Source organism: Vicia villosa, linkage group LG4 (genome assembly GCF_029867415.1).
Source record: "Vicia villosa cultivar HV-30 ecotype Madison, WI linkage group LG4, Vvil1.0, whole genome shotgun sequence".
Lineage (NCBI taxonomy): Eukaryota > Viridiplantae > Streptophyta > Magnoliopsida > Fabales > Fabaceae > Vicia > Vicia villosa.
The window spans coordinates 187,958,743-187,983,086 of NC_081183.1; the positions used below are offsets into that span (position 1 = coordinate 187,958,743).

Sequence of the window (24,344 nt, forward strand, 5' to 3'; positions counted from 1 at the left end):
TCATTCCGTACTGGTTAAAATAAATATATTACTATTTATATCAAAATAATGTACTAATTACCAATCGTTAGTTGGTTCAGTGGTGATTGGCGCTGAATTTGGTAGGGACTAAACCGTATATTTTAAATCAATTATATTTCTTTCAAAAACTCAATTTAAAAAAATACTTCCGGAAGTACATCTACAGAAATAGAGGAGCAATTTTGACAACTCGCATGGTGGGTGAGAGATCAAGAGACGGGGTTAAATATTTTCATGAAATATAGATTATTATTATTATTGTTATGTTCAATACTAATTGTACACATAAGGAATTTTCCTTATTGATTTTGAGAAGAGCGATGTCGTTCACGAAAGAGGATTGAGTTCTTATTTGATGGTGAACTCTAGTGTACTGTTTGTGTTTCATGCTATTTTGCAAATACTTCAACATAAAAGTTAATGAAGATCGAAAGTAAAGAGAAATTTAGAATTTCGTCATATTTAACATTTGAGGCTTTTTCTTTGACATTAAGTTCTCTTGGTTCTAAGAGGTCTATTTATAAATAGAAACTATTATCGCTTATTTCTTCTTCTAGACACTCTTTTAGCTCTTAGCGTATTTCAAATGTTTCTTGGATCATCCCTTATAAGTTTGACTTTTGGCGTTGTTGACTTTTGTTTCCATATTGGATTATTCCTCTCGTTGCTGCATTTATTTCTCCTATGTTCATATTTCTCCTCTTCATTCGTTTCACGCTATGTATTTATGTATTTCTGCATACATATATGGAGGGTTAACCCTTCGTGGTAGCCCCTCTTTTCTACCCAGTTATTTCCCTTAGCATTTCTCACAATCATGGAGAATGTGCTAATGGAATATTTATCCTATCTTGTCAGGTTTAAGGAAGGTTAAAGTCCATGGAGAAATGTTGATATTTGATCCATGCTTTTATGTGTTAAGATTGATTAAAAATATACTCTTGATATTCTTCATGGTGGAGTATGATTGTCGGTGAAGACAATGGAAGCTTATATATTATTTTCAATTAATGTGGAGATTGTTGGGCTGGTTGAAAATATACATGTTTGAAGAAGTCCCACATCGTTTAGTTTTGTCAAGGAAGAGGAAGTCCAAGGCTATATAAAGGATTCAAGTTTATCTTTATAAGATGCACCAGTCAAAAGCACTTTAAGTTTGTATTTGATTTTCTTTGTTCTCTTATATTCTTGTATTAGAGTGTTGTGAGATACAGTTAAATATTAATTCAGTTTTCAGACTGTTTTAAAAATATACTCGGGGTAAATCATATACCTAAACTAGTATATCAATTTTATTTTAGATGATTAGTTTTAATTTTGCTTTGATGACTAGTGTGTTTATAAATATCATCCCTTATTGTAATTGAAACATACACAATATATACAATAATCAAATAAATTCTTTTTCTTCAACCACTCTCTAATTTTCTCTCAATTTATCATCATTTATCAAATAACTGATAATAAAGGTTATCCAAAAAATTGGTATTAGTAGCACCATTTCTATCCTCAATCTCTAGCCATGGCGAATAAAAGCACTACCTCCAATCATTTTCTAGTTAATCTGCCAATTTTCAATGGAGAAAACTATAATCGATGATGTGCACAGGTGAAAGTCATATTCAGATTTTCAATTAGAGTTTTATTTACATGTGATTAATAAAAATAAAATAAAATGAGAATTTTAAATAAGATATGGGGTGCCAGGTATTATCTTAGAGGTGCTAGTTGAAATTCTCTTTTTTCACCTACAGCCAAAGCCTACATGATATACGAGAAATTAACTTGTCATCTCCTTTTTTATATTTGCCACTCCCATTTTACTTTATTCTCAAAATGTCTCTGATATTGCTTACTCAAATTTTTTACCCTTTTTTAGAAAAAAATACTGTTGCCAAAATCATCAAAAAGTAAATTTTCGATACCGCAAAACAAATTTTCAGTACCTCTTTTTGATCTATACCAGAAATTTTTTGTTTTTTACTAAATTCCGGTATCCATTTACTAGATTTTTCAAAATTTCTAGTGCAATTTAAAAAATTAAGTCCCAATATTACCGGAAATTTTAAATTTCCGGTGCAATTTAAAAAATTAAGTCTCAATATTACCGGAAATTTCAAAATTCCCGTATTTCTCATATACCGAAAATTTCAAATTTCTGGTAATATTGGTGATGTTCACTCTTATACCGGAAAATTTTATACATCAACCGAAAATTTGCATACATGTGGTGGTGATGTGCACTCTTATACACTGTTTCCATGATGGTTTTAATTTTTCATGTACCGGAAATTTCAAATTTCCGGCATCAATTTTAACTTCTCCACATACCATAAATTTGAAAAATCCGGTATCGGAAATTTTAATTTTTTGATATGTAGCATCAGACACGGTAAAATTGGTAAAATCAACAAAATTTCCGATATTTATATGAAATTTCTGATACAATAACGAAAATTTCAAAAAATCTAATATTTTACAGAGATAATTTGGTAAAAACGTTCTATTTAAGGAGGTGGCAGGTATAAAATACGGTGTCAAAGTTAAATTTTCATGATCTACCCAATGTCTATCGTACACAAAGCCCAATTAGTATAGCATAAATTGCAAATCTAAAAACTAAAAAGAAGAAGTAAAATACACTTAATTAACACAAAAGATCTGACGGTTCTGCATATTCCGTTTAGATAAAACCAACGGCAAAAAGACTCTCACAAACGACGTAACGGGTTTCCATGGATGGTTCAACTAAAGAGTACACAACAACCACAAGATACAAAATCTACGGCCAGGATTCTTCAGAGCGTAGCAGAAGATGTATAAAACCAACGCTCTTCACACAAAAAACAGAGTATTTCATTTCATTTCATTTCATCATCACAACAAAGAGAACGAAGAACAACAACAATCCATTTTTCAATTTTCAATTTTCAATTTTCTTCCACCATTTCATCTACAAAACCTAACTCTATAATTCAAGATCTTAATTTTCATCACTGAACGGTTAAAGCTAAGGATCTACTAATTTATTCAACATAAATTATAAGGTTTCTAATCTTAATTATAATTATACAAATTTTCAATTTCTAATTTGTTTCTTCTTCAACGAGAATCGCTAATTTCAACTTTTTTTTTCTGTGTTTGCAGGTTTTCAATTGTTAATTATGAAGTTAATTCTGTTCTGAAGAGTGCATTTTTTTGAAGGTGCTGAAATTTTCACAGTTTCATAGCTTTGGCTTCTGTTTCCTTCATCTATACTAATTTTTTTCTGAATTTTTTTTATATGCAGATGCACACTTCGCTGCAAAATTTCGAAATTATGGATTCTGTGAAGAAAAGTTCGTAGATCGAAGCTTTGAAATGTCAATGTTAGTTGGATTTTAGGTATGGATTTGTTTTTTACAGAATTAAAGTAAAAATATCTTGAAGAAACGGTTTTGATGAATTCGGTTTAATTTAGAAAGTTTATATACTTGACGAAATTGAAAGTGAAGAGTAAATTTTTCTTTGAAATTGAAAGTATTAATTGATTTTTTTATTTTATTTTTCATTTTCAATTTTCAGTGGTTACGATCGATAGTTGTGAAGCAGTTCTGGATTTCTCTCTTTATCTTCAAAATCTTTGCAAGAAATCTGAAAACTGTCTCATTTTCTTTTGGTTGGTGATGTGCTTGAAGAAATTGATTATTCACTAATTGTAAGTCTTTGTTAATTATTGCATGAATTTTCACGACTCAATGCTTTTTTTATTTTTTATTTTTTTTCTCGTTTTTTAATTATTGCATGTTTCATGACTAATTATAAGTCTTTGTTTATAATTGTATTTTTGCAGATAATAAAAATCTAACTCTAATTTCAAGTTAACTGAAACATGAACTTTAATAATTTAGGTTTCCAGTAATAATAACAATAATTGAAATTTACCTTTTTTTTTTTTATGACAATGATGATAGGGGTGATGGATAAGGAATCACATAACAACCATGAAAATAGCACCAACAACAGTTCTAGTTTGAGAGATGGTGATAGAGACAAAAATCTAGGAGGGGATGGTTCTTTGTTATTGAGAGCTAGCTCGGATGGATTCAGACAATCAACGACGTCGGATTTAGGGTTGCAATGGGGGAATAAGAAGCGGTTAAGGTTTATGAAGGTACAGGTTAAACAAGACTCTTTAAACCCGGTTCATAGGACAACAGTTCGGGTGGACCGGAGAGTAGTTAGAACCGAGAAAGATACTTCAAACCGGCTTGCAACTGATAATAGCATTATCAATAATCATAATCATCGTAATCATAATAATCAAAATCAAAGTAACGGGTATCCTAGTCTCCGTCAACGTGCTCCTTCTCCGCAGCAACCTCCTCCGAGGATTCTCAGGTATTTCACATTTCTATACTTTTCCCTCTTTTGACTTGTCTGATTCCATACATAAAGTATGTTAAGACTAAGCAAATGTTTTTTTATGAAAAATAAAAAGTGCTTGTAATGTGATTTGTTAAATGAAACTTTTTTGTGTTTATTCCTTTTGCTAATTTATGCGATTGTGATTTAGCGATCGATTTGAGTTCAGAAAAGAAAATTGATTGTGATTGAATCGCGAGATGCGTTAAGGTTTTAAGGAATTATAGGCGATTGTACTCTGAGTTGAGACATCAAAGTAAGAAATTGATGGAATGATATGAATTTGAAATCGATCTAATATGAAATATTAGGTTTTCAATGACTGAACTTTGAGTTGAGCATCAAAGTGAGACATTGTTTGATCGATATGGATTTGAAGTCGATCTAAAATGAAACATTAGGTTTTCAATTAATGTTGTGGTGTGATTGTGATTAATTGAACGCACCATCAGTTAGGATTGTAAAAAAATATTTATATCTTAGTTTGCCTCAATTTTCTTTATGATTTTGCAAATAAATTGTGAATAAGATGACATTTAACTGCAATTCTATGTCATATCAAAATCGCAATCATAATGGGATCCCAATTTAAGTTTTTTTTACCAGATTTTGAGACAATTGTAACTTAAATAGATTAAAGTTGACAAAAAAAGAAAAGAAAACATGATTAAACAAGTGTTGGATTTCAAGTTGGGGGTGATTTTCTTCGAATTCAGATTGATTTTAGTTTTGAAACCACTTATTTGTTGAGATCTAAATCTTTAGATAAAAAATTGAACTATCCATGTTTAAACTTTCGTAAGTCAAGTTGATTATTTTTAGAGACTACAAATGACAAATGTTAACAGTTAGTTACTGTATTTTGTTAGTATTTGGAGCATGACTTGTTTATCACTTCAACTCGTGTTCTTCCACAAAGCCACCTTATCACTCCACCTTGTTTAAAAGTTAAGGATTAAAATGATACTTTCCATTTTTTTTGATAAGCGATACTTTCCATATCTTATAATTTAAATAAATTGTGGTGGTGATGTGATTGCTGCTGGCGAGCCAATTAGATGATTCTCTCTATTTAAGTGGCATTGACGATAGATATTTTGCTGTATTTGTGCTGAATACACATACACATAACACATATATACACACTTATAATGACCATAAACCTTATTTTTTGTCCACTCACCAATCGTTAGGTTCTCGCGTACGTCTCATCCGAATTAAACCAGGAGCTCACGGTGAGTGCGTGACAACATCCCCATCTTTTCTTTCTTCAAAATTTATTGCTATTATTATGACTATAACCTAAGATAAGACTAACTTAAATTTTATATTATTTCACGCTAGTAGTTGATATGTTCATTATGTATGCATTCTTCTAGTGCTGCTTTTGTGTCTGCAAATTGAACCTTTCTTATTTTGCAAATGCTTTGATATTGATTATGATTAATATTTAATATTCATATGATATGATACACTTCTAAATATGATCATAGAGGTTAACTGTAAATCCTTGGGTCAAGGGTATTTTGAAGATCTTTTTCATAACTACCTTGTTTGCTTGCACCTTTTGGATCTAGATCTGAAAAACACCGAAACGTATTAGCAGAACAAACAAACAAACAACCCTTCATTTTATTTTATTTATAAAAATTCCATGATGAGGTTTGATAATAATAATGATATAATAATATTCACAAGCTTTTGTCGGGACATGGGGCAGCGGGTCTTCCTCCACGTGTTATTCTAAACTCATTTACAGCCGTTGGATGATACACCAGGTGTTAGATCTGGTACATCCTATTTTCCATTTCAACACGTAGTAGTAATAAATAAAGTAAACTTCATCTTTCTCTAGCAATCTAGATCCAACGGTTGTAATCCTTTTGTGGAACCAGCTGTGTCCGTTATGAACAACCACCTTCACTTTACACACATACCTCTATGTCTCTCAAATATCCCTCTCTACCTAAACCTTTTCATCTAAGTAAAAATAAAGTTAAAGACACAACACCGAACAAACCTAAAAACCAAAAACCACCTTATAAGTTGTATAATCCATTATCCACACACACACACAAAACAAAGCCTGTTCATGTTCCAACTTCTCAAGGTCAATATCGTAAATCCATTTCTCAAAAACTATTTAGTTGTTTATTTATTTATTTAATTATTTACTAACAAACATATATTCTTTATTTCTCAATGAATATTTGTTTTTTCCATATTTATCATGTCATGTTTCATGTTCTTAGGTTAACAAAACATAAAATAATCAAAAAATTTCCCCTTGTTCTATTTGATGTTTAGGAACAACACAGAGAGTTCAGGTGCCATGAGAGGAACACAAACCCAAATCAACGGAAGTGTTAGAGGAATTGCTTCACCAGAGAGAGGTGCGCACGATAAAAGAGGGACCCACACCCACCTTAATGACAACAATAAATCTGCAGGTTCCTCTGATAACGCTTTGGATGGCAAGAAAGGTGGGGGGTCGTCTTCAGGGAGTGGTGATGCGACTCCAGCGGTGTGGCCACCAAAGTTTGTGATTGCCTTGACCAACAAGGAGAAGGAAGAAGATTTCATGGCTATTAAAGGCTCTAAGCTTCCTCAGAGACCTAAAAAAAGAGCCAAATTGATACAAAGAACCCTCAATGTAAGCTCTACTTTCCTTAAATTTTTGCTTTATGTTCTCCAATCTAATTTACTTTATTTAGCAATACTTGGATTGGAAAATTTGATGCAATTTAAAATTTAATCGTTATTGATAAAAATAAAATAAAATTAGAGGTGTTCAGTTCATCGCATGATCTTAGTTTAGAAATGGTGAAATGGTCGTCAACAATCATGGTATAATTTGGCACATAATATTGGTCTGGTTTTAGAGCTTCAAGTATATTCTCTCAAATAAATGAATATTATGCATATTTATTTTAGTACTTTCATTTTTCTGATTCATAGCCTATAATTTTTTTCATTATAGTACTTCTTAAAATTGATAGTTATCCTTAATCTTATTTTTTTGTGTCTCTCATAATTTAAATATTTAGTTTAATAATTAAAAAAAAAAACTAGTACAAATTTTTAGTGGGCATCCTCTTTTCTTTTTCCTTTGCACCCGACTAGTATATGCCTGGAAAAGCCATAAATAGAAGTTGGCAGCTATAGACTGGCATACACGTGTCCACGGGACGGGACCATGATTCACATCGAGTACTATAGTCTCAGAAATTTTTATTATCATACGAGTTTTTGTATTTTTTAAAAAAAAATTTAATTCAACTCACTTAGCTTTTTTTAATATTATAAAATAAAATAAAAAATTTGTATGTTGAAATGCAAGTTGCAAGGTGATGAAGGTAGATAACCGCTATCCAATTGTTTTGTTAGTATGGGTGGTGGAGCTATCTAGGGGCATAATATAAAAAGCATAAAGTTGAAATTTATTCTAAATTTTGTTTGTTGCAATTTGGAAATTTATAAATATTTTGGTCCTTATAAAGGAAAGAAAAATATTTTAGTTAGGGGAAAAAGAAAGAAAAAGTCACTTAATTAGGTGACACATCCACGTCAATTGCCTAATCAATATCTGAATTAATCTACACGCATGGATTTGCTTTTTTTTTTACACACACGATAAATTATGTTATATTTTTATTTTATTTTTTATTCTTCCACGTATTTCATTCTTAGTCTTTAAATATTTTGTTTTATTCATTGTAATAAAGACAAAAAAAAAACAAATTAGTAGTATATATCGTAAAGAATAAAATCTAAGTTTTACAGCAATTAGAAACAAAAATAGTATTTCATTGACTAAACATATATATTTCTATTACAATTTCATTATGGTTTAAATTAGGTCTCAATATTTATATAGTATTTGATTGTGTTGTGGGTGTGTGAAAGCAAATGTTGCAAGCTGGATATCATTAATTTTTTATATTTACATATTAATATATTAATAAAACACCACAAACTATACTTATAAAAAATAAATAAAAATATCATACACTTACCAACAACATCAAATGGGATGAGTTGTCCATAGTTTCCCTTTCTTTTATTGCTGTATTTAAGCATATTCATACCTAATTAACATTAATATTATTAAACAAAAATATAAATATAAATATTAACATTAATATTAATTATTAAATATCTTTGTTTAATTATTAATTCTTTTTATATATTCATAGTTTCCCTTTTCTTATATATTATAGGCTCCAAATAATCATTAGTCTTATTTGCTGTGTTGCAGCTTGTAAGTCCAGGTACATGGCTCTCCGATCTCACCTTGGAACGGTATGAAGTTAGAGAGAAGAAAATAACCAAAAAGGTACTAATAAATAATAAAAAAAATTGAAATAGAGTTTAAGAAAGAATATTGTTAGTACTTTTTAATCTTGCTTATCATATTATTTTATATATATCTTGACTTGACCTGATAACCACTAGTTAGTGTTTTGATTCTTTTGCACATGAATAAAGAAAAGCTAATTTGGAATTTTATGCAGAGACCAAGAGGCTTAAAAGCAATGGGTAACATGGACTCCGACTCTGAATAGAAGAAGCAAGGAAATGAGAAAAGGGTATAAATTATAATAGCAAAGGAATAGACCAAAAAAAAACTCTTGCTTTATGCTGTGAGAAATGTTGGAGTTGTTGGTGTATAAAGCAAAATCGAATATAAATGAGTACTTGATTTTGATGGTGTTTAACTCACCAACATGTTCATCTTTGTTCTCAAAAATGTCTCCATATAATTGTCAAGGATAAGGAACCTGTCTTCAGCTTAAGGACAGGCTTCAAGCTTGGGATGTCGGATTTACATGTCAATAAAAAAAAAAACTAAAAAATGGTTCAAGTGAGCAATCCATCATTCCCCAAAATAAAACATTCTTGTTGACCATTTAAAATTTTCCGGAGCTGGTTAGAAATTCTTCATTCATTTTGGTCCGTCCTTAACCGTCTACTTGTTGAATATGGTTTGCTTTTATTGCTGTCTCTCTGAATGAATGAATTTAGTTTCTATTGTTTGGAGATATTTCATGTGAAGTTATATAAAGTTTTGTAAAATTGAGTTAAGTTTAATGTATTTTTGTAAAAATTGAGTTAGAATTAGTGCATTTTTGTAAAATTTAGTTAAACTGAAAGTAAAATGTTGGTATTTCATTAACTTAATTCCAAGTACCAAATTTGGTAATACAATGGGCCTCATTATTGTAGGCCTTATTGGCATGAGGAATTTGAACATTTAACCTGCCACCTCAAAAATTAAACTTGGCATCTCCTAATGATGGTTGCTATAAAAAAATTTAAAATTTATTTTTGCATTTACCGAAATTTCTAGAAAATATTGGATTTTTTTTTGAAATTTTTGAAAAAAATTACTAGATTTTTTCGAAAAATCTGGTAGTTTATTATCGACCAAAAAAATGTTTTACTAGAAATTTCAAAATTTCTGGTAGTATAACTTTTTTATAAAGAAAAAATTCAAACCAGAAATTTGGTATATTACTCGAAATTTCGTTCTTGCCACCCCAAATTTGTTCACGGACAATTTAGGAATTAAGCAAAAATAAGGGGGTTCAGATTCAGCTTGGGTGTGGCAAATTAAATCATCGGGAAATTCACATCCTTCACCCAAGATTGCACTTGGCACTCTATATACTCGATGAAATAAGCACGATATAGAGCACGATCCAATTGATGATATTGGAGCCCTACATCATATGAGTTTTTAGGAGGGTCCATAGACCTTATAGTGCTGACAAAATACCGTGATAATATTGTCTTTCGATTAATTTAATTTGATTATATGTATTAGTTGTTAATTTAAAATAAATAATATTGTATGAATTAATTATGACAAGACGGCATCCCATCGAGGTCATGAGTTTAGTGGACGATGTTGGCTTACTCTCTCTAGTGTGTTGTTCGTTTACTATGTTTGACACTTCTTATCTACTTTTGTGGAGCGATGACATAAGAAGACATCTTCATTCCATCTTCCTTTTGGGAAAATAACGATCACCATGAAAGATGTCTCTAGCCCGTTTTATCTTCCCATCGCAAGTAACTTTTTTACCTGTCAATTGATAAGTGTTGAGCTGGCTACAATTAGTGGAGAGACATTCTTGTGTGTTACACGGAATAACGTTCTAAAGAAGTTTAAGTTTAACAAGGATGTCCTTTTTTGTTTCTCTTGGCTCGGTGAGATTTATGTATTATTGGTGGAGCATGTGGTGTATCGAGGTGTCGTTAGAGTATACATAATACATCTAGTTAGATGCACTATTTTGGAAGATAATTCGCATGTCTACATTGATGTGAGGTACATATCACTATTCACCGACATTGGAGTTTCATGGATGGGGATGGGAAAAAGCTAGTGCATTTGTGATGAGGAAATTTGCTAGTTATATGGGCCACTTTCATGTCTATGTTTTTTGTATTTTTTTTTGCTAGTATTATGTAAATTATGTGGTTTTTAATTGTATGTTTTATCATAATGTTGGATCTACGAGCACTTCCACTCCCTTTTAGATAACCATGATAGGGTGATATTCCCTATGGTTCATTACAAACAACAAGATGGAGAGCCAAGCATGCTTACCCAGGAGACCTTTAAGAGTACTGACACAGGCTTGACGTTCTCACCCTTGATGATGTCATTTGGAAACCATACACTGACCATAGAGAACATCGGGAGTTTGATGACAATGTAGTATTTTCAGGTTGTCTTAGTTGGGAGAGTCCAATGACTATTTACCTTTCTAAGAGAATATCAAGAGTTTGATTACACTGCGGTATTTTTAAATTATATTAGTTGGGAAAGTCCAGTGACTACTACATTATGTTTTATTGTAGTGTTGAATCTACGAGCATTTTCACTCCCTTTGAGATAACCATGATGGGGGTTCTATCCTTGATGGTTCCTTACAGACAACAAGATGGAGATCCAAGTATGCTTACCCAAGAGATTTTTAAGAGTACCAACACAGGATTGACGCTCTCACCCCTTGATGATGTCATTTAGACACCATACATTGATCATAGGGAATATCGAGAGTTTGATGACACTACAATATTTTCAGGTTATATTAGTTGGGAGTGTCTAGTGACTATTTACCTTTCCAAGAGGTGTTTCAACTTGTTTAGCTATGTGCAGAGCATACCACAACCAATTGACCCTTCCAATGTTGTTGGACCTTCAGTTGTTATGAGACTTCCATATGACATTCCACCACCACCTCGACCATCTAGTATGACTAAGCGACATAGGTTGCAAGAGATATTGGCTCTTTCTGATAACCCATGGTTTGATAAACTTAGATTTTGAGGCTTATGATTTAGAAACACATATTGCACACTTACACGTGGTGGGCCACTATAGATTTATTAATACTACTACTACTTGTTGGATAATGTTTTTGTTAATGTATGACTTTTTTGTTATTTCATGACGTTTTGACATTGTATTATTACTTATTAATGATTTATCTTTGTATTATTACTTGAGCGTTATAGACGTCTTACTTGTTCATGACTAATCGTTGCATAATCTCAACAAAAACTTAACAACAACTTCATATAAAATAACATGATACAAACTTAATATAAACTTAACAACATCTATATATAACATAAAATAAACTTAACAACAACTAAATATAACATCACATAGCATAAACTTAACAACATCTAGATGTAACATAAAACTTAACATAAATCTAAAATAACATATCATAATCAACAACTATGATGGGACAATTTAGCATTTCCATAACACAATTTTTATTGTTTAAATGTCGCATCTACCTCGATTGGTCCCTTAGTTTTGAAATGGTAAAATGTACTCCACATAATTATTACATCATCCTCTATCTTGAGCTCAAACTTACTAAACTTTATCTTTTTGTCAAAATCAATCGTGAGAGAATGAAAAACAACCTTAACCACTCTTTAAGTATCTATGTGGTGTAAGATATTCTCGAGTTTGGATTTTAAATCTACTAAAGTGGTATTCGCAACAACCCTAAATTCATATGGAGGGTTCGTACTATTAAAGTAAACAAAGGCAAGATAAAAATGTTGACTCTTTTTTGTGTACAGTTTTATAAGATCACAAGAAAAATATTTTTATAAGTTCCAAACCATTGGAAATCATACAAAAGTGTTTATTCAATCTCAGCCATCTATTTTTATGAGAAACTGCATGGTTCGATAGCAAGAACTACTTTGAGACGCATTAGTGAAGAGTTCCAAAGAGTTGAGTATATGAAAACCAACAACCAGATATGTGAGTGTAAATTTAGAACATCATAATGGTTTCCTTGTGCGCGTGAGTTAAAAAGATGTACTAAAACATCATATTACTCATAAAACATCCTTAATCATTGGAAACCTCGTAGAAATGATAAAGCTTGCATAATCAACTAAATTTAATATTCAAAACACTGAACGATTATCAAATTTTATTAAAATAAGAGGATAAAATATAGTAAAATGGTGATTAACCACCTCTATAAAGTGTAGGTGGTAGAGCCCCGAATACACCGACCTTGAACTGGGTTTTCACCTAGGGGAATGGAATAGAAACAAACCCTAGATCGGGCGCAATCTCTATAGATGTCAAATTAAAGGACAACTTCCAACCAAGTCAACACAAGCCCGAGATTGGATTGACCACACCAAAGCAATAATAAAATAAAATCATTAGAGACTAAATGATGAAATAAAATCATCCAATATAAAGAATGATGAAATAAATTGTCCCCAAACATAAATGATGAATTGAAATCATACAAGCAAGGAAAGGAAGACGACATAAATCATAGAGTGAAGTCAAAAAAAACATATATTTGTAAAGTGTTTACAATTACAAACACCGTGGGGCCATGCAACTATCAGGAAAAATAAAAATAATTAATCATATGATACAAAACTTAACCTCAGAGGCGACCAGTTTCCCCGTCATCACCTTTTTTCTTCATCCAACTCGTATCTGAGGATCTACACGCCTGGGCACAACAACTCCACATAGATTAGAGTATTTTGGAAGGGGTTTGAAGATGTTCATGTTAAGGTTAACAAAATTATTGAGCTCCTTCAGTAATGCACCCAAACACTCATCGTAGGATTTTTCCTCTTTGGAACAATCCTCCTTCTCATTTGCTAGGGCGATTTTCGCCTCTGTTACCTTAGTTATCGTGGAAATAAGGGATTCTCGAGCATCAGTCAATTCTTTCTCCCCCTTAGACAGAAAATACCAAACCTTCCAAAGAATCCTCTCATTCTCCTTCAACGGCCCTTCCAAGAGGGTGATCTTAGCGAAGAGAGTGGAAGGGGCATTATATTGCTCTACTTCCTTTTTCAATGCGGCAAGTTGCTCGTTCACCCCGAGCAACTCCTTCTAAATATTGTTATGTTCTAACAGGAGGTCGTACATTTAATTCTTCAAGAGCTCAATCTCCTTTTTCAGGTTTCCCGAAGCTAAGGCGTCTCCTCGACAACCTGCACCAATCACCATCATAGCAGAAACTTGGCACCAATAATAATCCATTTGAGCCATCGATTCCTTCTTTGTGGCATCAAAAAACCTCTGAAAATAAGTATGATATTCATCGGGAAAGCCACATTGTACTTCCTTCATAGTACGAGGCCCTTTTACCATATGAAACTACCGTAGAAATATGTAAGTGGCACACTCTAGTTGTTGCCCATAATTATATGCTCAACTGCAGGCAATATTGAATTAGACCTTTTCGAAAGTAGTTCCCTATAAGATTTACCATTACTTATATCTTTCTTTGTAGATTCAATGCCAATAAACTTTTAATTGTCCACAATACTCTCCCGCTACTAATCGTTAGATTTTTCCTAGAGAAATCTAACAACGAACTATTATGGCCCTATTTTTCCTCCCGCTTGAGATGCATCTGTCGTACTTGTTCCACATTTGGGGCATTACCTCTTTCCCAGAATTTCCCCTTGTGCCAAACTCAAAACATTTGGAGTAGGATCTATTGGAGGATGTGGGGGAGTATTCTTCACTAATGCCTTCTTCCTCTTGATCACTTCAGGAATAAGGGCTATATTATCTGCAAAACAAAGCGAAAGCAATGGTTAGATAAAATATTTAAGAAACAAAAAAGACACATAGAAAATATAGTTCCCTTATTTCCCCAAAGAGCTCCATGTTTTCATGGCCACCTCCACCACTGACTCCGTGTCAATGTACTGCCTCTGCCTCTTCTATGGAGACACTGGCACGTATGAAGGGTCAACCTCGTCCTCACAACCCAAACATTCCCATAAATCAACTAGATCAATCTTTAACCCCTTTTCATCTGAAGGGACAACATGCGTGTTCGAAACCCTTGAGAAGTGATTTTATATTCAATACTTTGGAAATCTATCTCTATATCTACTGGGCTCCAAACCTAGAGGGTAGAACAAAGTGTTATTTGTAGTACACATAAACTTGAGTGGGCATCGCGACTCTGAGGTGTAACTATAAAACACGATCTATGAAATTATTCAAGTTATTGACGAAGATACCGAACATCTTCTTTGATTGATGAAGTGAAAGCAACCCATGTACATGCCTTGCTCGGGAAAAAGTACGTTGCACACTAAACACATCGAAGAATAACTACATAGTCGGTACTTCTTCTCGATTTTCCTAAGAAAATTGAAACACCTTCACATACGCCCAACTCATTTGATACAGTTTGGAATGAGCAATCCTTAAATGATTTAAGACCCTCACTTAAAAATCATTAAAGGGAAGCCTAAACACTATTTGGGAAAAAACACCCGTTAAGAAAGACCAAGCATCCGCTACAAAAGCTATACAACCTCTTCCCAGGCTTTACGTGAGAAAATGACCAGCTAGAGGACGATCCTACATCTCGGTGAGTGTTTTTTAACTTGCAGGCCTTAGTGAATATATATGTTATCCCTACCACTTATACATCCACCTAATGGTACTGATTGGTATCTTCAAGAAGCTTGAGGCCTTTTTGATCCTTTAGAACCATCTCCTCATAACTATCTACAAAAAAGAATATTACGTCATTGAGTTCTAGAACGTGCTCGAGTTTCAAGGTGTTTCCTAACTTCTTGGTTCTCGAACATTTAGGGCCCTAATGGATTTGATATAAGGGAGAACCCTCAAATCACCCCGATACTCCTAAAAAATCTTCGGATCCACCTATTACGATTCAGGGAAGGAGAAGTCATGACCATATTGCTCCTTCATATTCCTCTATAGCGCCTCCTGCATTCTCACCACGTTGAGGACCCATATGTTCACTGCAATTTTTAATAGAACCCCATATAGTCGGAGCTATCATTAAGCATTATGAGATTCACTAGGGGAAGTACCATTTTCATATGAGCAATACCCCTTGCCTCTGGGTCAACTACTCAAATGTGCGACGAGGAATCACTTATTACGTCCTCACTAGATATGTTCATTAAATTTGTCGGAAAATTTCCTAGGTTGGCCATGTCTAAAAGAAAGAATGGGAAAAACAATAATCGAAGAAGGATAAAAATGGTACCTTAAGAAACTGTGAAAATGAAGCTAACACGATGCTGAGGGGATCATCTAGGAAAAAACCAAAAGTAGATTGTGAATTCAGAGAAAGAATGATGAATTAACATGGAAAAATATTGTTGGAGTTCAAGGAGGAGGAGTAGGAAATAAAGAACGGAAACGTAAGTTGTGGGAAGACACTCCCTTTATATAGCAAATAAAGAAGGAAGATCTACGACTCGGAATAAAAAAGAGTTCGATTGAGGAAATTAATGGGGAGATCAACCTCAATATCGCAAAGACAGTGGAGTACTCAAAACTCCAGTAACATACCCTTACATGGGGACCTAGTGTCATCTATAAAAGCGACATTGAAAAAGCATTTCGATGACAAGATTGACATTTAATGCACTTATTTTCGAAGTCACTTGCTTCCATTCACTAATCTTTTCTACTTCCATGAACCATGACCCCGACGAGAAGGCCAAGACAGTGAACGAAGACAGCTAGACAATCTCAAACCTTCGCATTAATATGCAATAACGAAGCCTTGAAAGGCAACTGTTTCGGGTCGGGCAAAGGCCTAAAAGACAAAAAAGTCCAATCACGGGAAAATTCAACCCAAAAGATACCTCCACGACACAACTAAGATCAAGTATAGTAGTGCTAGAGAGTCCCAACATTAAATCTTTTCCACCCAAGGATCACCCACCATCATGTTTGATCAAATGATTCCTATATCTCACCTTGGGGAGTACGAAACGGTTCGAACCGTCATTCATATATAAATTCTATCACGTATTGTTCACATATATGATTTCACTCTTGCGCATATTATCACGTCTCTTTAGTTGTTCATTAACTTAAGCGTTGGAATACTAACTTTGTAAATTCACCTGCAGTAGTGCATTGGAAGCACTCAATGTGGCCCTAACTAGACAGATTCCCCTTCATCTATCGTTTATGGTTCAACCACCATATACTATTAGTGCATAAGAATATAAACAATGATATAACATAAATTGCATTTTTAAAGAATTTAAGTATCTATAAAGATAATTTTATATTGTAAACATATTAAAAATAATTCTTCCAAAAGATATTTCTGGTTTTTAAAAGAAACAAGATTGTGCCACTTTTAAAAAAAATGTTTAGTATAGATTTAATAGCAAACAAGGAATGATTCAGTCCTTTTAAGTCAGTTCAAGTCGTAGATAAAAATTTAAATTTGCATCATTATTCTATTTATTTAGAGTGTGAAATTTTAACCAATAAATTATCAAACTAAAAGAATTATTATTAACCGTTATTTATTAATAGGTAATAAATAGAATTTAAAAATTAATATCTATCTAAAAAGTGATTAGATATGATTTTCTCGTCAAAGAAAATGAGTTAAATATGTTTGTTGTCCTCTTAAATATCTCATATTTTACTTTTAATCCCTTAAACAAATTTTTTTAAAGAATAGTCGTTCTAAAATTTTTCATCAACACTTTTTATCTCTCCTGCAACTTAGCAATGATTTTTAAAATTTAATGACAAAATTAACGACAATTTACTACTTCGTGATTGAATTAACAATGGTTTTAGCATGAGCGACCAAAAGTATAGACGCAAATTTTTAAGAGAAACATTCTTAAAAAAAAAATTATGAAAAAATAAAAGTAAAATGCGATATATTCAGAAAAATCACAAACATATTTAATCCGAAAATTCACACTTAAAAAAACTTAAAATTAATAATTAATAAATCATTTAATGTCAACCAAGCAAAAACTCAATTAAAAAAAAAAAAAACATTGCGAAAGGAGAGGAGGAATCGGTTTTTAAGGACTTCAAAAATCCTTTCTCTGTCACAAAGAAATGGTTGAGAAATACAACATATGGTGGGTGAAAAACTTTGAATTATTCAAGAGTGGAGAAAAACACATAACTTGTGTTGTGGATAATGATGATTTAAGTAACTAAAACTTTCTAAATTGTAAAGTATTATAGCTAGAGTGTAAATTTTCAGGGCTTTTAAAATTTAAGATATAATTTTTTAAGGGTCTAAAATTTTAAAAATAAAATGAATCCCAAAATAAATAAATTCCTTAAACTAAGGCCTCCAAAATTAAAGTAGGATTTTAAGGTCCTAACTTTTTCCTTTCAAAGTTTTTTATTCTGATTTTTGTAAAAATATCTTTAAAACAATAATTTTTTAGTTAAAAAGTATTTCTAGATAATATTTTCTAGAAAAAATTGAAAGAAAAAAAAAACTAAAGTATTTTGTTCCAATTTTTTTTTCCAGAAAATAAGACCTAAAAGTAAGTGGACAAGAAGATACTCATTCTACAGAGGATCTAAAAAGAGTCGAGTAAGAGGTTTAATTAATAGAGCTTTGTCTAGTTTTATTTTGGATCTGGATCGCCTGCTGCCCTCTCTCTACTGCTCTGCTCTCTTTTAAGAGTCGAGTAAGAGGTTTAATTAATAGAGCTTTGTCTAGTTTTTTTTTGAATTTGGATCGCCTGCTGCCCTCTCTACTGCTCTGCTCTCTTTTGCTAGGCAGCAAAGGATCCAATTCCCACCATGAGATAGTATTCCTTGTTCCATTTATAGGTATAAAAAAAACTCGTTGGTGATTGCATAAAATTTATTGAAGGCTTGAGATGATGATTGATGTTTGGCTGAGAATGAATTCAATACTTCATATTTTGTTCACTCATGGTTTTGATTAAGTTGGTGTGGTGGTAATCCTTTACAATAACTCATTTTTCTAATCCTTTTGAAGAAAAAAACGACCAAATATTCCTGATTTATACACGGTTTATATCTCAGGTTGATCTTTAATAATTTGGTTGAGACAATTTTGAACCACATGACTCTACTAATTGATGATTTGGTTTGGTTTGGTTTGGCTGTTAGAAGATACAATGAGAGGTCAGGAATGCATGGTTTAATGTTTCGAGCAAATGCTAAAGTTGATAAATGCCTTCATCCACAGGTGGAATACAAAAGATCATTTAATAAACAAGAAGGTTCAAATTATAGACATATTGTACCAGAGCCTCCATACCATAATAACAGCCAAACTTAACCAACTACAAAGTGAAGATTGAAGAAAAATGATTGATCAATCTCTAAACAAACACAACTTCTGTTTCTTCAATTAGATTATATAGTACCACAAACAGCCAAAAGCCTTTAAATTCTCCCATGCCATGATGATCCTTTTGTAATCCCAACCATAATTATAGTCTTCTTCTCTTTCGGGAGGCAGACTAATGATAATTCTAGTCTTCTTCTCTTTCGGGAGGCAGACCGCAAGGCAGGAGCATTTTCTGCACAAAAGGTAGAATTTGTCAAATATGAATCTAAAGTGCTAGGTTAGATAAAAATGTATCGAGAACGTTTATTCATATTTCAATCCATCGAATAATGTAATAAACACAAGAGTTATAAGATGATTTGGGGAGATACATAGTGGGTTGGAGTAAGGATGTCAAACATTCAACTCCTCCTACTAACCAAAAATAACAACAAAAATTTGTCATTTCAAAACAGAATTTATTATACACTTTTGGTCCTCCAATGATTAGGGTGTCATTGCATTAATCCTCCAAATATTTGTTACCAAATTAATTCCTCAAATATTGAGATGTCGCCACTTTAATCCATACATGGATTTAATAATGTTAAGAAACTTACTTGATGAAAAGCTTTTAAGGTAGTTAAAATCAAGATTTTATGCAAAATTGGAAAGGGGGAAGTAAAATCGTGCGATGGTAAGATTATACAAAACTCATATATGCATCTACTATAGCATACGCAAATCACACTTGACATACTTATGTAAATTTACATTCATATGCATAAGGAAATCAATAGTAAAGTCTTACAAACTCATAACTCACAACTTATTAAGTCACAAACACAAAAACTAAAATTAGTTTAAAAAATCAAGAATATCTTATCATGACAACTCTCATCCCCTGGAAACTCTCAAATGCCCGACGTTCCCATCTTAAACTCTCAAATAGGCCACTATTTCCTTTCCCCACTGGTAGCAATCTGGTATTCTACGAGTAAGAAATTGGGATATAACTCAATTACAAGGGTAGAAAGCTGAAGAATTTTGAAGGTCGGCAAACTTTCCAACCCAAAGGCCCCAATTCTCTCTCAAAATGTTTGATGATCCCCCTCTCATTGTCTCACATTACCTGTAAACTAGGGTCTGTCTCTCTAACTATCTAAGCCTACTATCTCAAAATAACCGACCGGTGTTTGGGTACTAACATCCTTCTCATCGCCAGTTTGCGGCAACAAATTGCAGTACAGAAGAATGCACCACTACAGACTTTAGCATCATACCAGACTCCAAATTCTCTCTGCTATTTAGCCAGTGTATGCAAAAACGAGAGTCAAGACGTAAAATCGTACGATTCTACGTTCCAAATCCATGCCGTCGTGCTGAGACTCTGTTGGAATCGGAATCCCCAAACTCGGAGAACTCGTACGAGTTGTGCAGCAAAATCGTTCAGCGCTAAAAAGATTTGGCCGCCCCTTTTTTGGGTTTTTTAAAAAAACCCTAATTTTTTAAATGAATATGGATCCGGGTCGGGTTTAGTAGATATTTTAATTAAGAATATGAAGAGATTCGCTAAACAATGTATTAATTCTTTCTGTTCTCAACAAACTGTTCCAATTCCACCCATTAAAACTCTTTTATTCCACGTAAAATCTATGTCATTATTGCTATTATTTTTTTTCTGTTCGTTTTTTGACTAATCCATTCTTTCCTATAAATAAATATTATTTCTTATAATCAGGAGTTTTATTACAAAGAATCATTAATTCACTATAATAATTATTATTATTCACTATTGTATTACTATTAAAATGAATAATAATTATTTATTATTCACTATAATTATTTATAATTTTTTATAAAGATTGTTTTCAATATGAATTAAGTTTTTTTTTTTTTGTTATGAATTTATGGATATGATGGTGAATTTAATATTTTTTTGGAACGTGTTTCCTTTATATATATATGATTATTTTTAGACACGTGTATAAAATTATGCATATATAAATATATTTTTAATCAATAGTAGAATCTTACGTTCCGTGTTACGATTCTCGAGTTACGATTTTTCAATTCTCTATCGTTTCCGTGTAAACTCTCGAGTTTTTAAACACTGTATTTAGCTATCGCCAGCTATAGCAGCACTACTGACACAACACAGGTATTTAGCATGTATGAACAAATCAGCCATCTACAAGTTGATGTGTATGGGAATCCATTTAATATCTTTGTTGCTAAATATTATGTCAAACAAGCGATCTTAACCTAACCAGGTTACTTATCTCACTAAAGAAAATTCTTCAGCTACAAAATTATCCTGCATATTCACAGTCTGATATCTTCAGCATCAATGTTTTGACATGAAATACTAACCATCTAGCCACTCCTCAGAGTGAAATATCTAAACAGCACAAAAAGTCGACTTTTAGGATAGATCATATAACATGTGCTATACCAGTACACCACTGAATTGACTTGCTATAGTAGGTTGATGACAAGATATGTTTCAAAAGTGACCAGGGTTGTACACCGATGATCAAACCCTTCCAATTGTGTTGAGTTTCCCTCCATACTAACCTAATCTGACTCAATAATCTCTTTGCTTCCCTAATTACTCACAATAATGACGACTTTACAGTGGTCACTTTTCCCCTAAACTTAGGTTATTAAACTCAGACGTTCTGGTTGTTATCTCGGCATGGAACAGCAAAACCAAAAAAAGAACGTGTCAGGTGGGTGACTTGATTGGAACGAAAGAGATAATGGGATTGGAACGATGCCCTTCTGATGTGGACACTCCGGCCGCATAAGCCGTATATGATATTAAATTTTTAAGGGTAGCAAAGTTATTGTATTGGCATTTGGAAGTATGTTTTGCTTAAGACTTATGGTTTTTATTTTTAAATATGAATACTTCATGAACTTTGATTAACTTATTTTAGTTTTCAACAATTACATGTTCATTAGTAATTAGTATTAATTGTATTAGTGTCCGCGTCACTAAAATATCAGCCGCTTCATTCTCTTTTTGGGGATTGTCACACCGCGCCGCCATTCGAGATTGATAACATTTCACTAAACAACGGGGTGGAAAGGTGAATCTTTCAATACATTTTTCATTTATGCGCAACGATAATGACACCTCACATGTAATGTCCAATACCTAAACCTAGCAGTGCTCAATTTCAATCTCACAAAGTCCCCAACACCACTGACCTCTCTGCATCAATATGCTACTACAGAAAGGTTTAATCAGACTGTCAACAAACCTCAACTATTCCAAAACCCAGTGTCTTTCAATGTTTACTGATTCTAAGGACTTGAATAGTTATCTTTCAATTCATGAATTTTACCAACGGAATCAATCAACAAGGCAAATAGAAGAAAAAGTTAATAAGATGAGTTAGAAACAATTACCTGCATAAAAGTGTAGCGTTGTCTACCAATAGATTCATTTTCAGCAATAGAAAAGTAGGAAAGCAAAGGGTAATGCCCAATATATGAAGCATAGCTATCACGCTGAATGTTCACTGCCCATTCACTGCACAAGTTTAAACAAATCAACAAAAAAAAAAAAAAAGAACAAAACTAAATTTGAAGGAATAACAAAAAAAAAAAAAAAGAGAGAAAACCCAAACCCTACAATCTGTTCATATCAGCATGGCCAGTTCCAACGTATTTAGCTTGAAGATGCTCAAGCTGGGAGTTGATGTTAAACCTATCGCTCGCCTGCAATCACAAATTTGTTAGCATGAATGATGATTTCACAAGAAATATATAAAAAACTGAAATCAAGAAGAAAGGGAACTGAAATCAAGAAAGTTTTGAGGATATTGGAAATACCTGCATGTTGCGTTTTGTTCAGAAACCTAAATCGGTGAGAAGAAAAAAACGTTATAATCAACTGACGGCAAAAAGAGTGGTGGGTGAGAAGAAGATGGAGAACGAGAGAAGCTTGTAAAAACTTTATTGGGCTTTCAATTGGGCCAAAGAAAATATTGGAGGATTTAATCTGCACCCGCATTGACTAGCATCTCACACCCGTGAATTTTATTTACTATTTTTTTTTCTTTTAAATAAAATAAACAAAAAAAATATATTATTAATTAAAATATTTTTATATTATTTGATTGTCGGAACACGCTTTTTCATATTTGACAACTTTACTTGAAACAACTTTGAGAGATGTTTGTCCCACACTAAAACACTCATCCTTAGTCCCACGAGTAGAGAAACTCCAGTTAAGTTCACACAAGCATGTTTCCCTCCGATCCACCACTTATACACCAGAACATTTGTTAACTTAAGTGTCGATCTTCCATCATATGGGTCAGTTAAAAAATTCACATGTGTCTCTTTCTTCACAGATACTTCGGTCCACCGACATATATCAAATAGGACATCTCTAACAAGTTCATGTCGGAATTTGAAGTCTAGAAGCTCCCTAAAAAGAATCGTGTGTTTCTCAAATGAATACAAACAAGCCTTTCGAAAATAGGATAAACCTCGTCAATAGGAAATAAATGAATAATAAGGATCGGTACTCCACCAGTGGCATATGTTGGCCTAACCCATCAATAAGAATAGCAAGGAGAAAGTCTTGAGCACATGCGGCTTGCAAAGAACCAAAAATTGTTTTTTGTCTTATGGTCATGTCAAACTTTACTTCATTTTCTTTATTAATTTTACTAAAAAGGGCACTCGCCAAAACATGATGTGCTTTAGCTAGGAGGAAAGATGTCCTTGCTAGTAAAATTGTTAAGGTCAAAATCTGGAATCGCATCATTAAGACCATCCAAATCTATGTCGAAATCTAAGTTCATACCATATATTCCACAGTCTCTAAAAATATGTTCCTGTAACACCCAAGACTGGACCCTAGAAGCCACAAAAGCATATTAGGTAGCCATACTGCCGAGTAAAATTCAAACTCCCAACTCTAACGGATAAAGAAGTTACCCTCCATTGAATGTCCTCGAAGAAAGGACTTCTATAAACCACGATGTTTTGATAGGCCCTTTGTAACTTTTTATCAAACCAAATAGTTGCTTCCTCCATATGATTAGGTTGGCACGTTCTTACGCAAAAAAAAAAAAATTGGAATTACCCATGTAGGATCGAAGTATAAGTAGCTCACTTTGAGGATCTCTTAGTTATGGTAGAAGCTGCATTAATTCAATAGTACTGGAAGTTCTCCTCATGAACAACCCCTTGATAAAGCCTTCGTGTTTACTAACAGTCCCTCCAGACAACTTTATCCCAACATCGGCCTACGAATATCCGCCTGGAACAAATTCTCACGAA

The 24,344-nt window shown here is 32.8% G+C and overlaps 2 protein-coding genes across 3 annotated transcripts; one reads left to right on the plus strand and one right to left on the minus strand.

Annotated features, from left to right (window-relative positions):
• Positions 1 to 2,880: 2,880 nt before the first annotated feature.
• On the plus strand, positions 2,881 to 9,221 carry LOC131596425 (uncharacterized). 2 transcript variants are annotated; one of them, XM_058869070.1, is made up of 8 exons: positions 2,883 to 3,068; positions 3,169 to 3,225; positions 3,311 to 3,405; positions 3,586 to 3,718; positions 3,975 to 4,401; positions 6,733 to 7,078; positions 8,684 to 8,761; positions 8,940 to 9,221. In XM_058869070.1, exons 5-8 carry the CDS (start codon positions 3,980 to 3,982, stop codon positions 8,988 to 8,990), a joined length of 897 nt encoding a protein of 298 aa, XP_058725053.1. In that variant the 5' UTR covers positions 2,883 to 3,068; positions 3,169 to 3,225; positions 3,311 to 3,405; positions 3,586 to 3,718; positions 3,975 to 3,979; the 3' UTR covers positions 8,991 to 9,221. The 2 variants fall into 2 exon arrangements, with proteins under 2 accessions (XP_058725054.1, XP_058725053.1); XM_058869071.1 differs by lacking the exon at positions 3,586 to 3,718 and having other exon boundaries at positions 2,881 to 3,068.
• Positions 9,222 to 18,959: 9,738 nt separating this feature from the next.
• LOC131596426 (uncharacterized protein At4g14342) lies at positions 18,960 to 23,043 on the minus strand. Its single transcript, XM_058869072.1, has 4 exons — positions 22,884 to 23,043; positions 22,684 to 22,769; positions 22,458 to 22,581; positions 18,960 to 19,293 (listed from the first exon to the last, which is right to left on the minus strand). The coding sequence occupies exons 1-4, from the start codon at positions 22,887 to 22,889 to the stop codon at positions 19,246 to 19,248; spliced, it is 264 nt and encodes an 87-aa protein (XP_058725055.1). The 5' UTR covers positions 22,890 to 23,043; the 3' UTR covers positions 18,960 to 19,245.
• Positions 23,044 to 24,344: the final 1,301 nt, after the last annotated feature.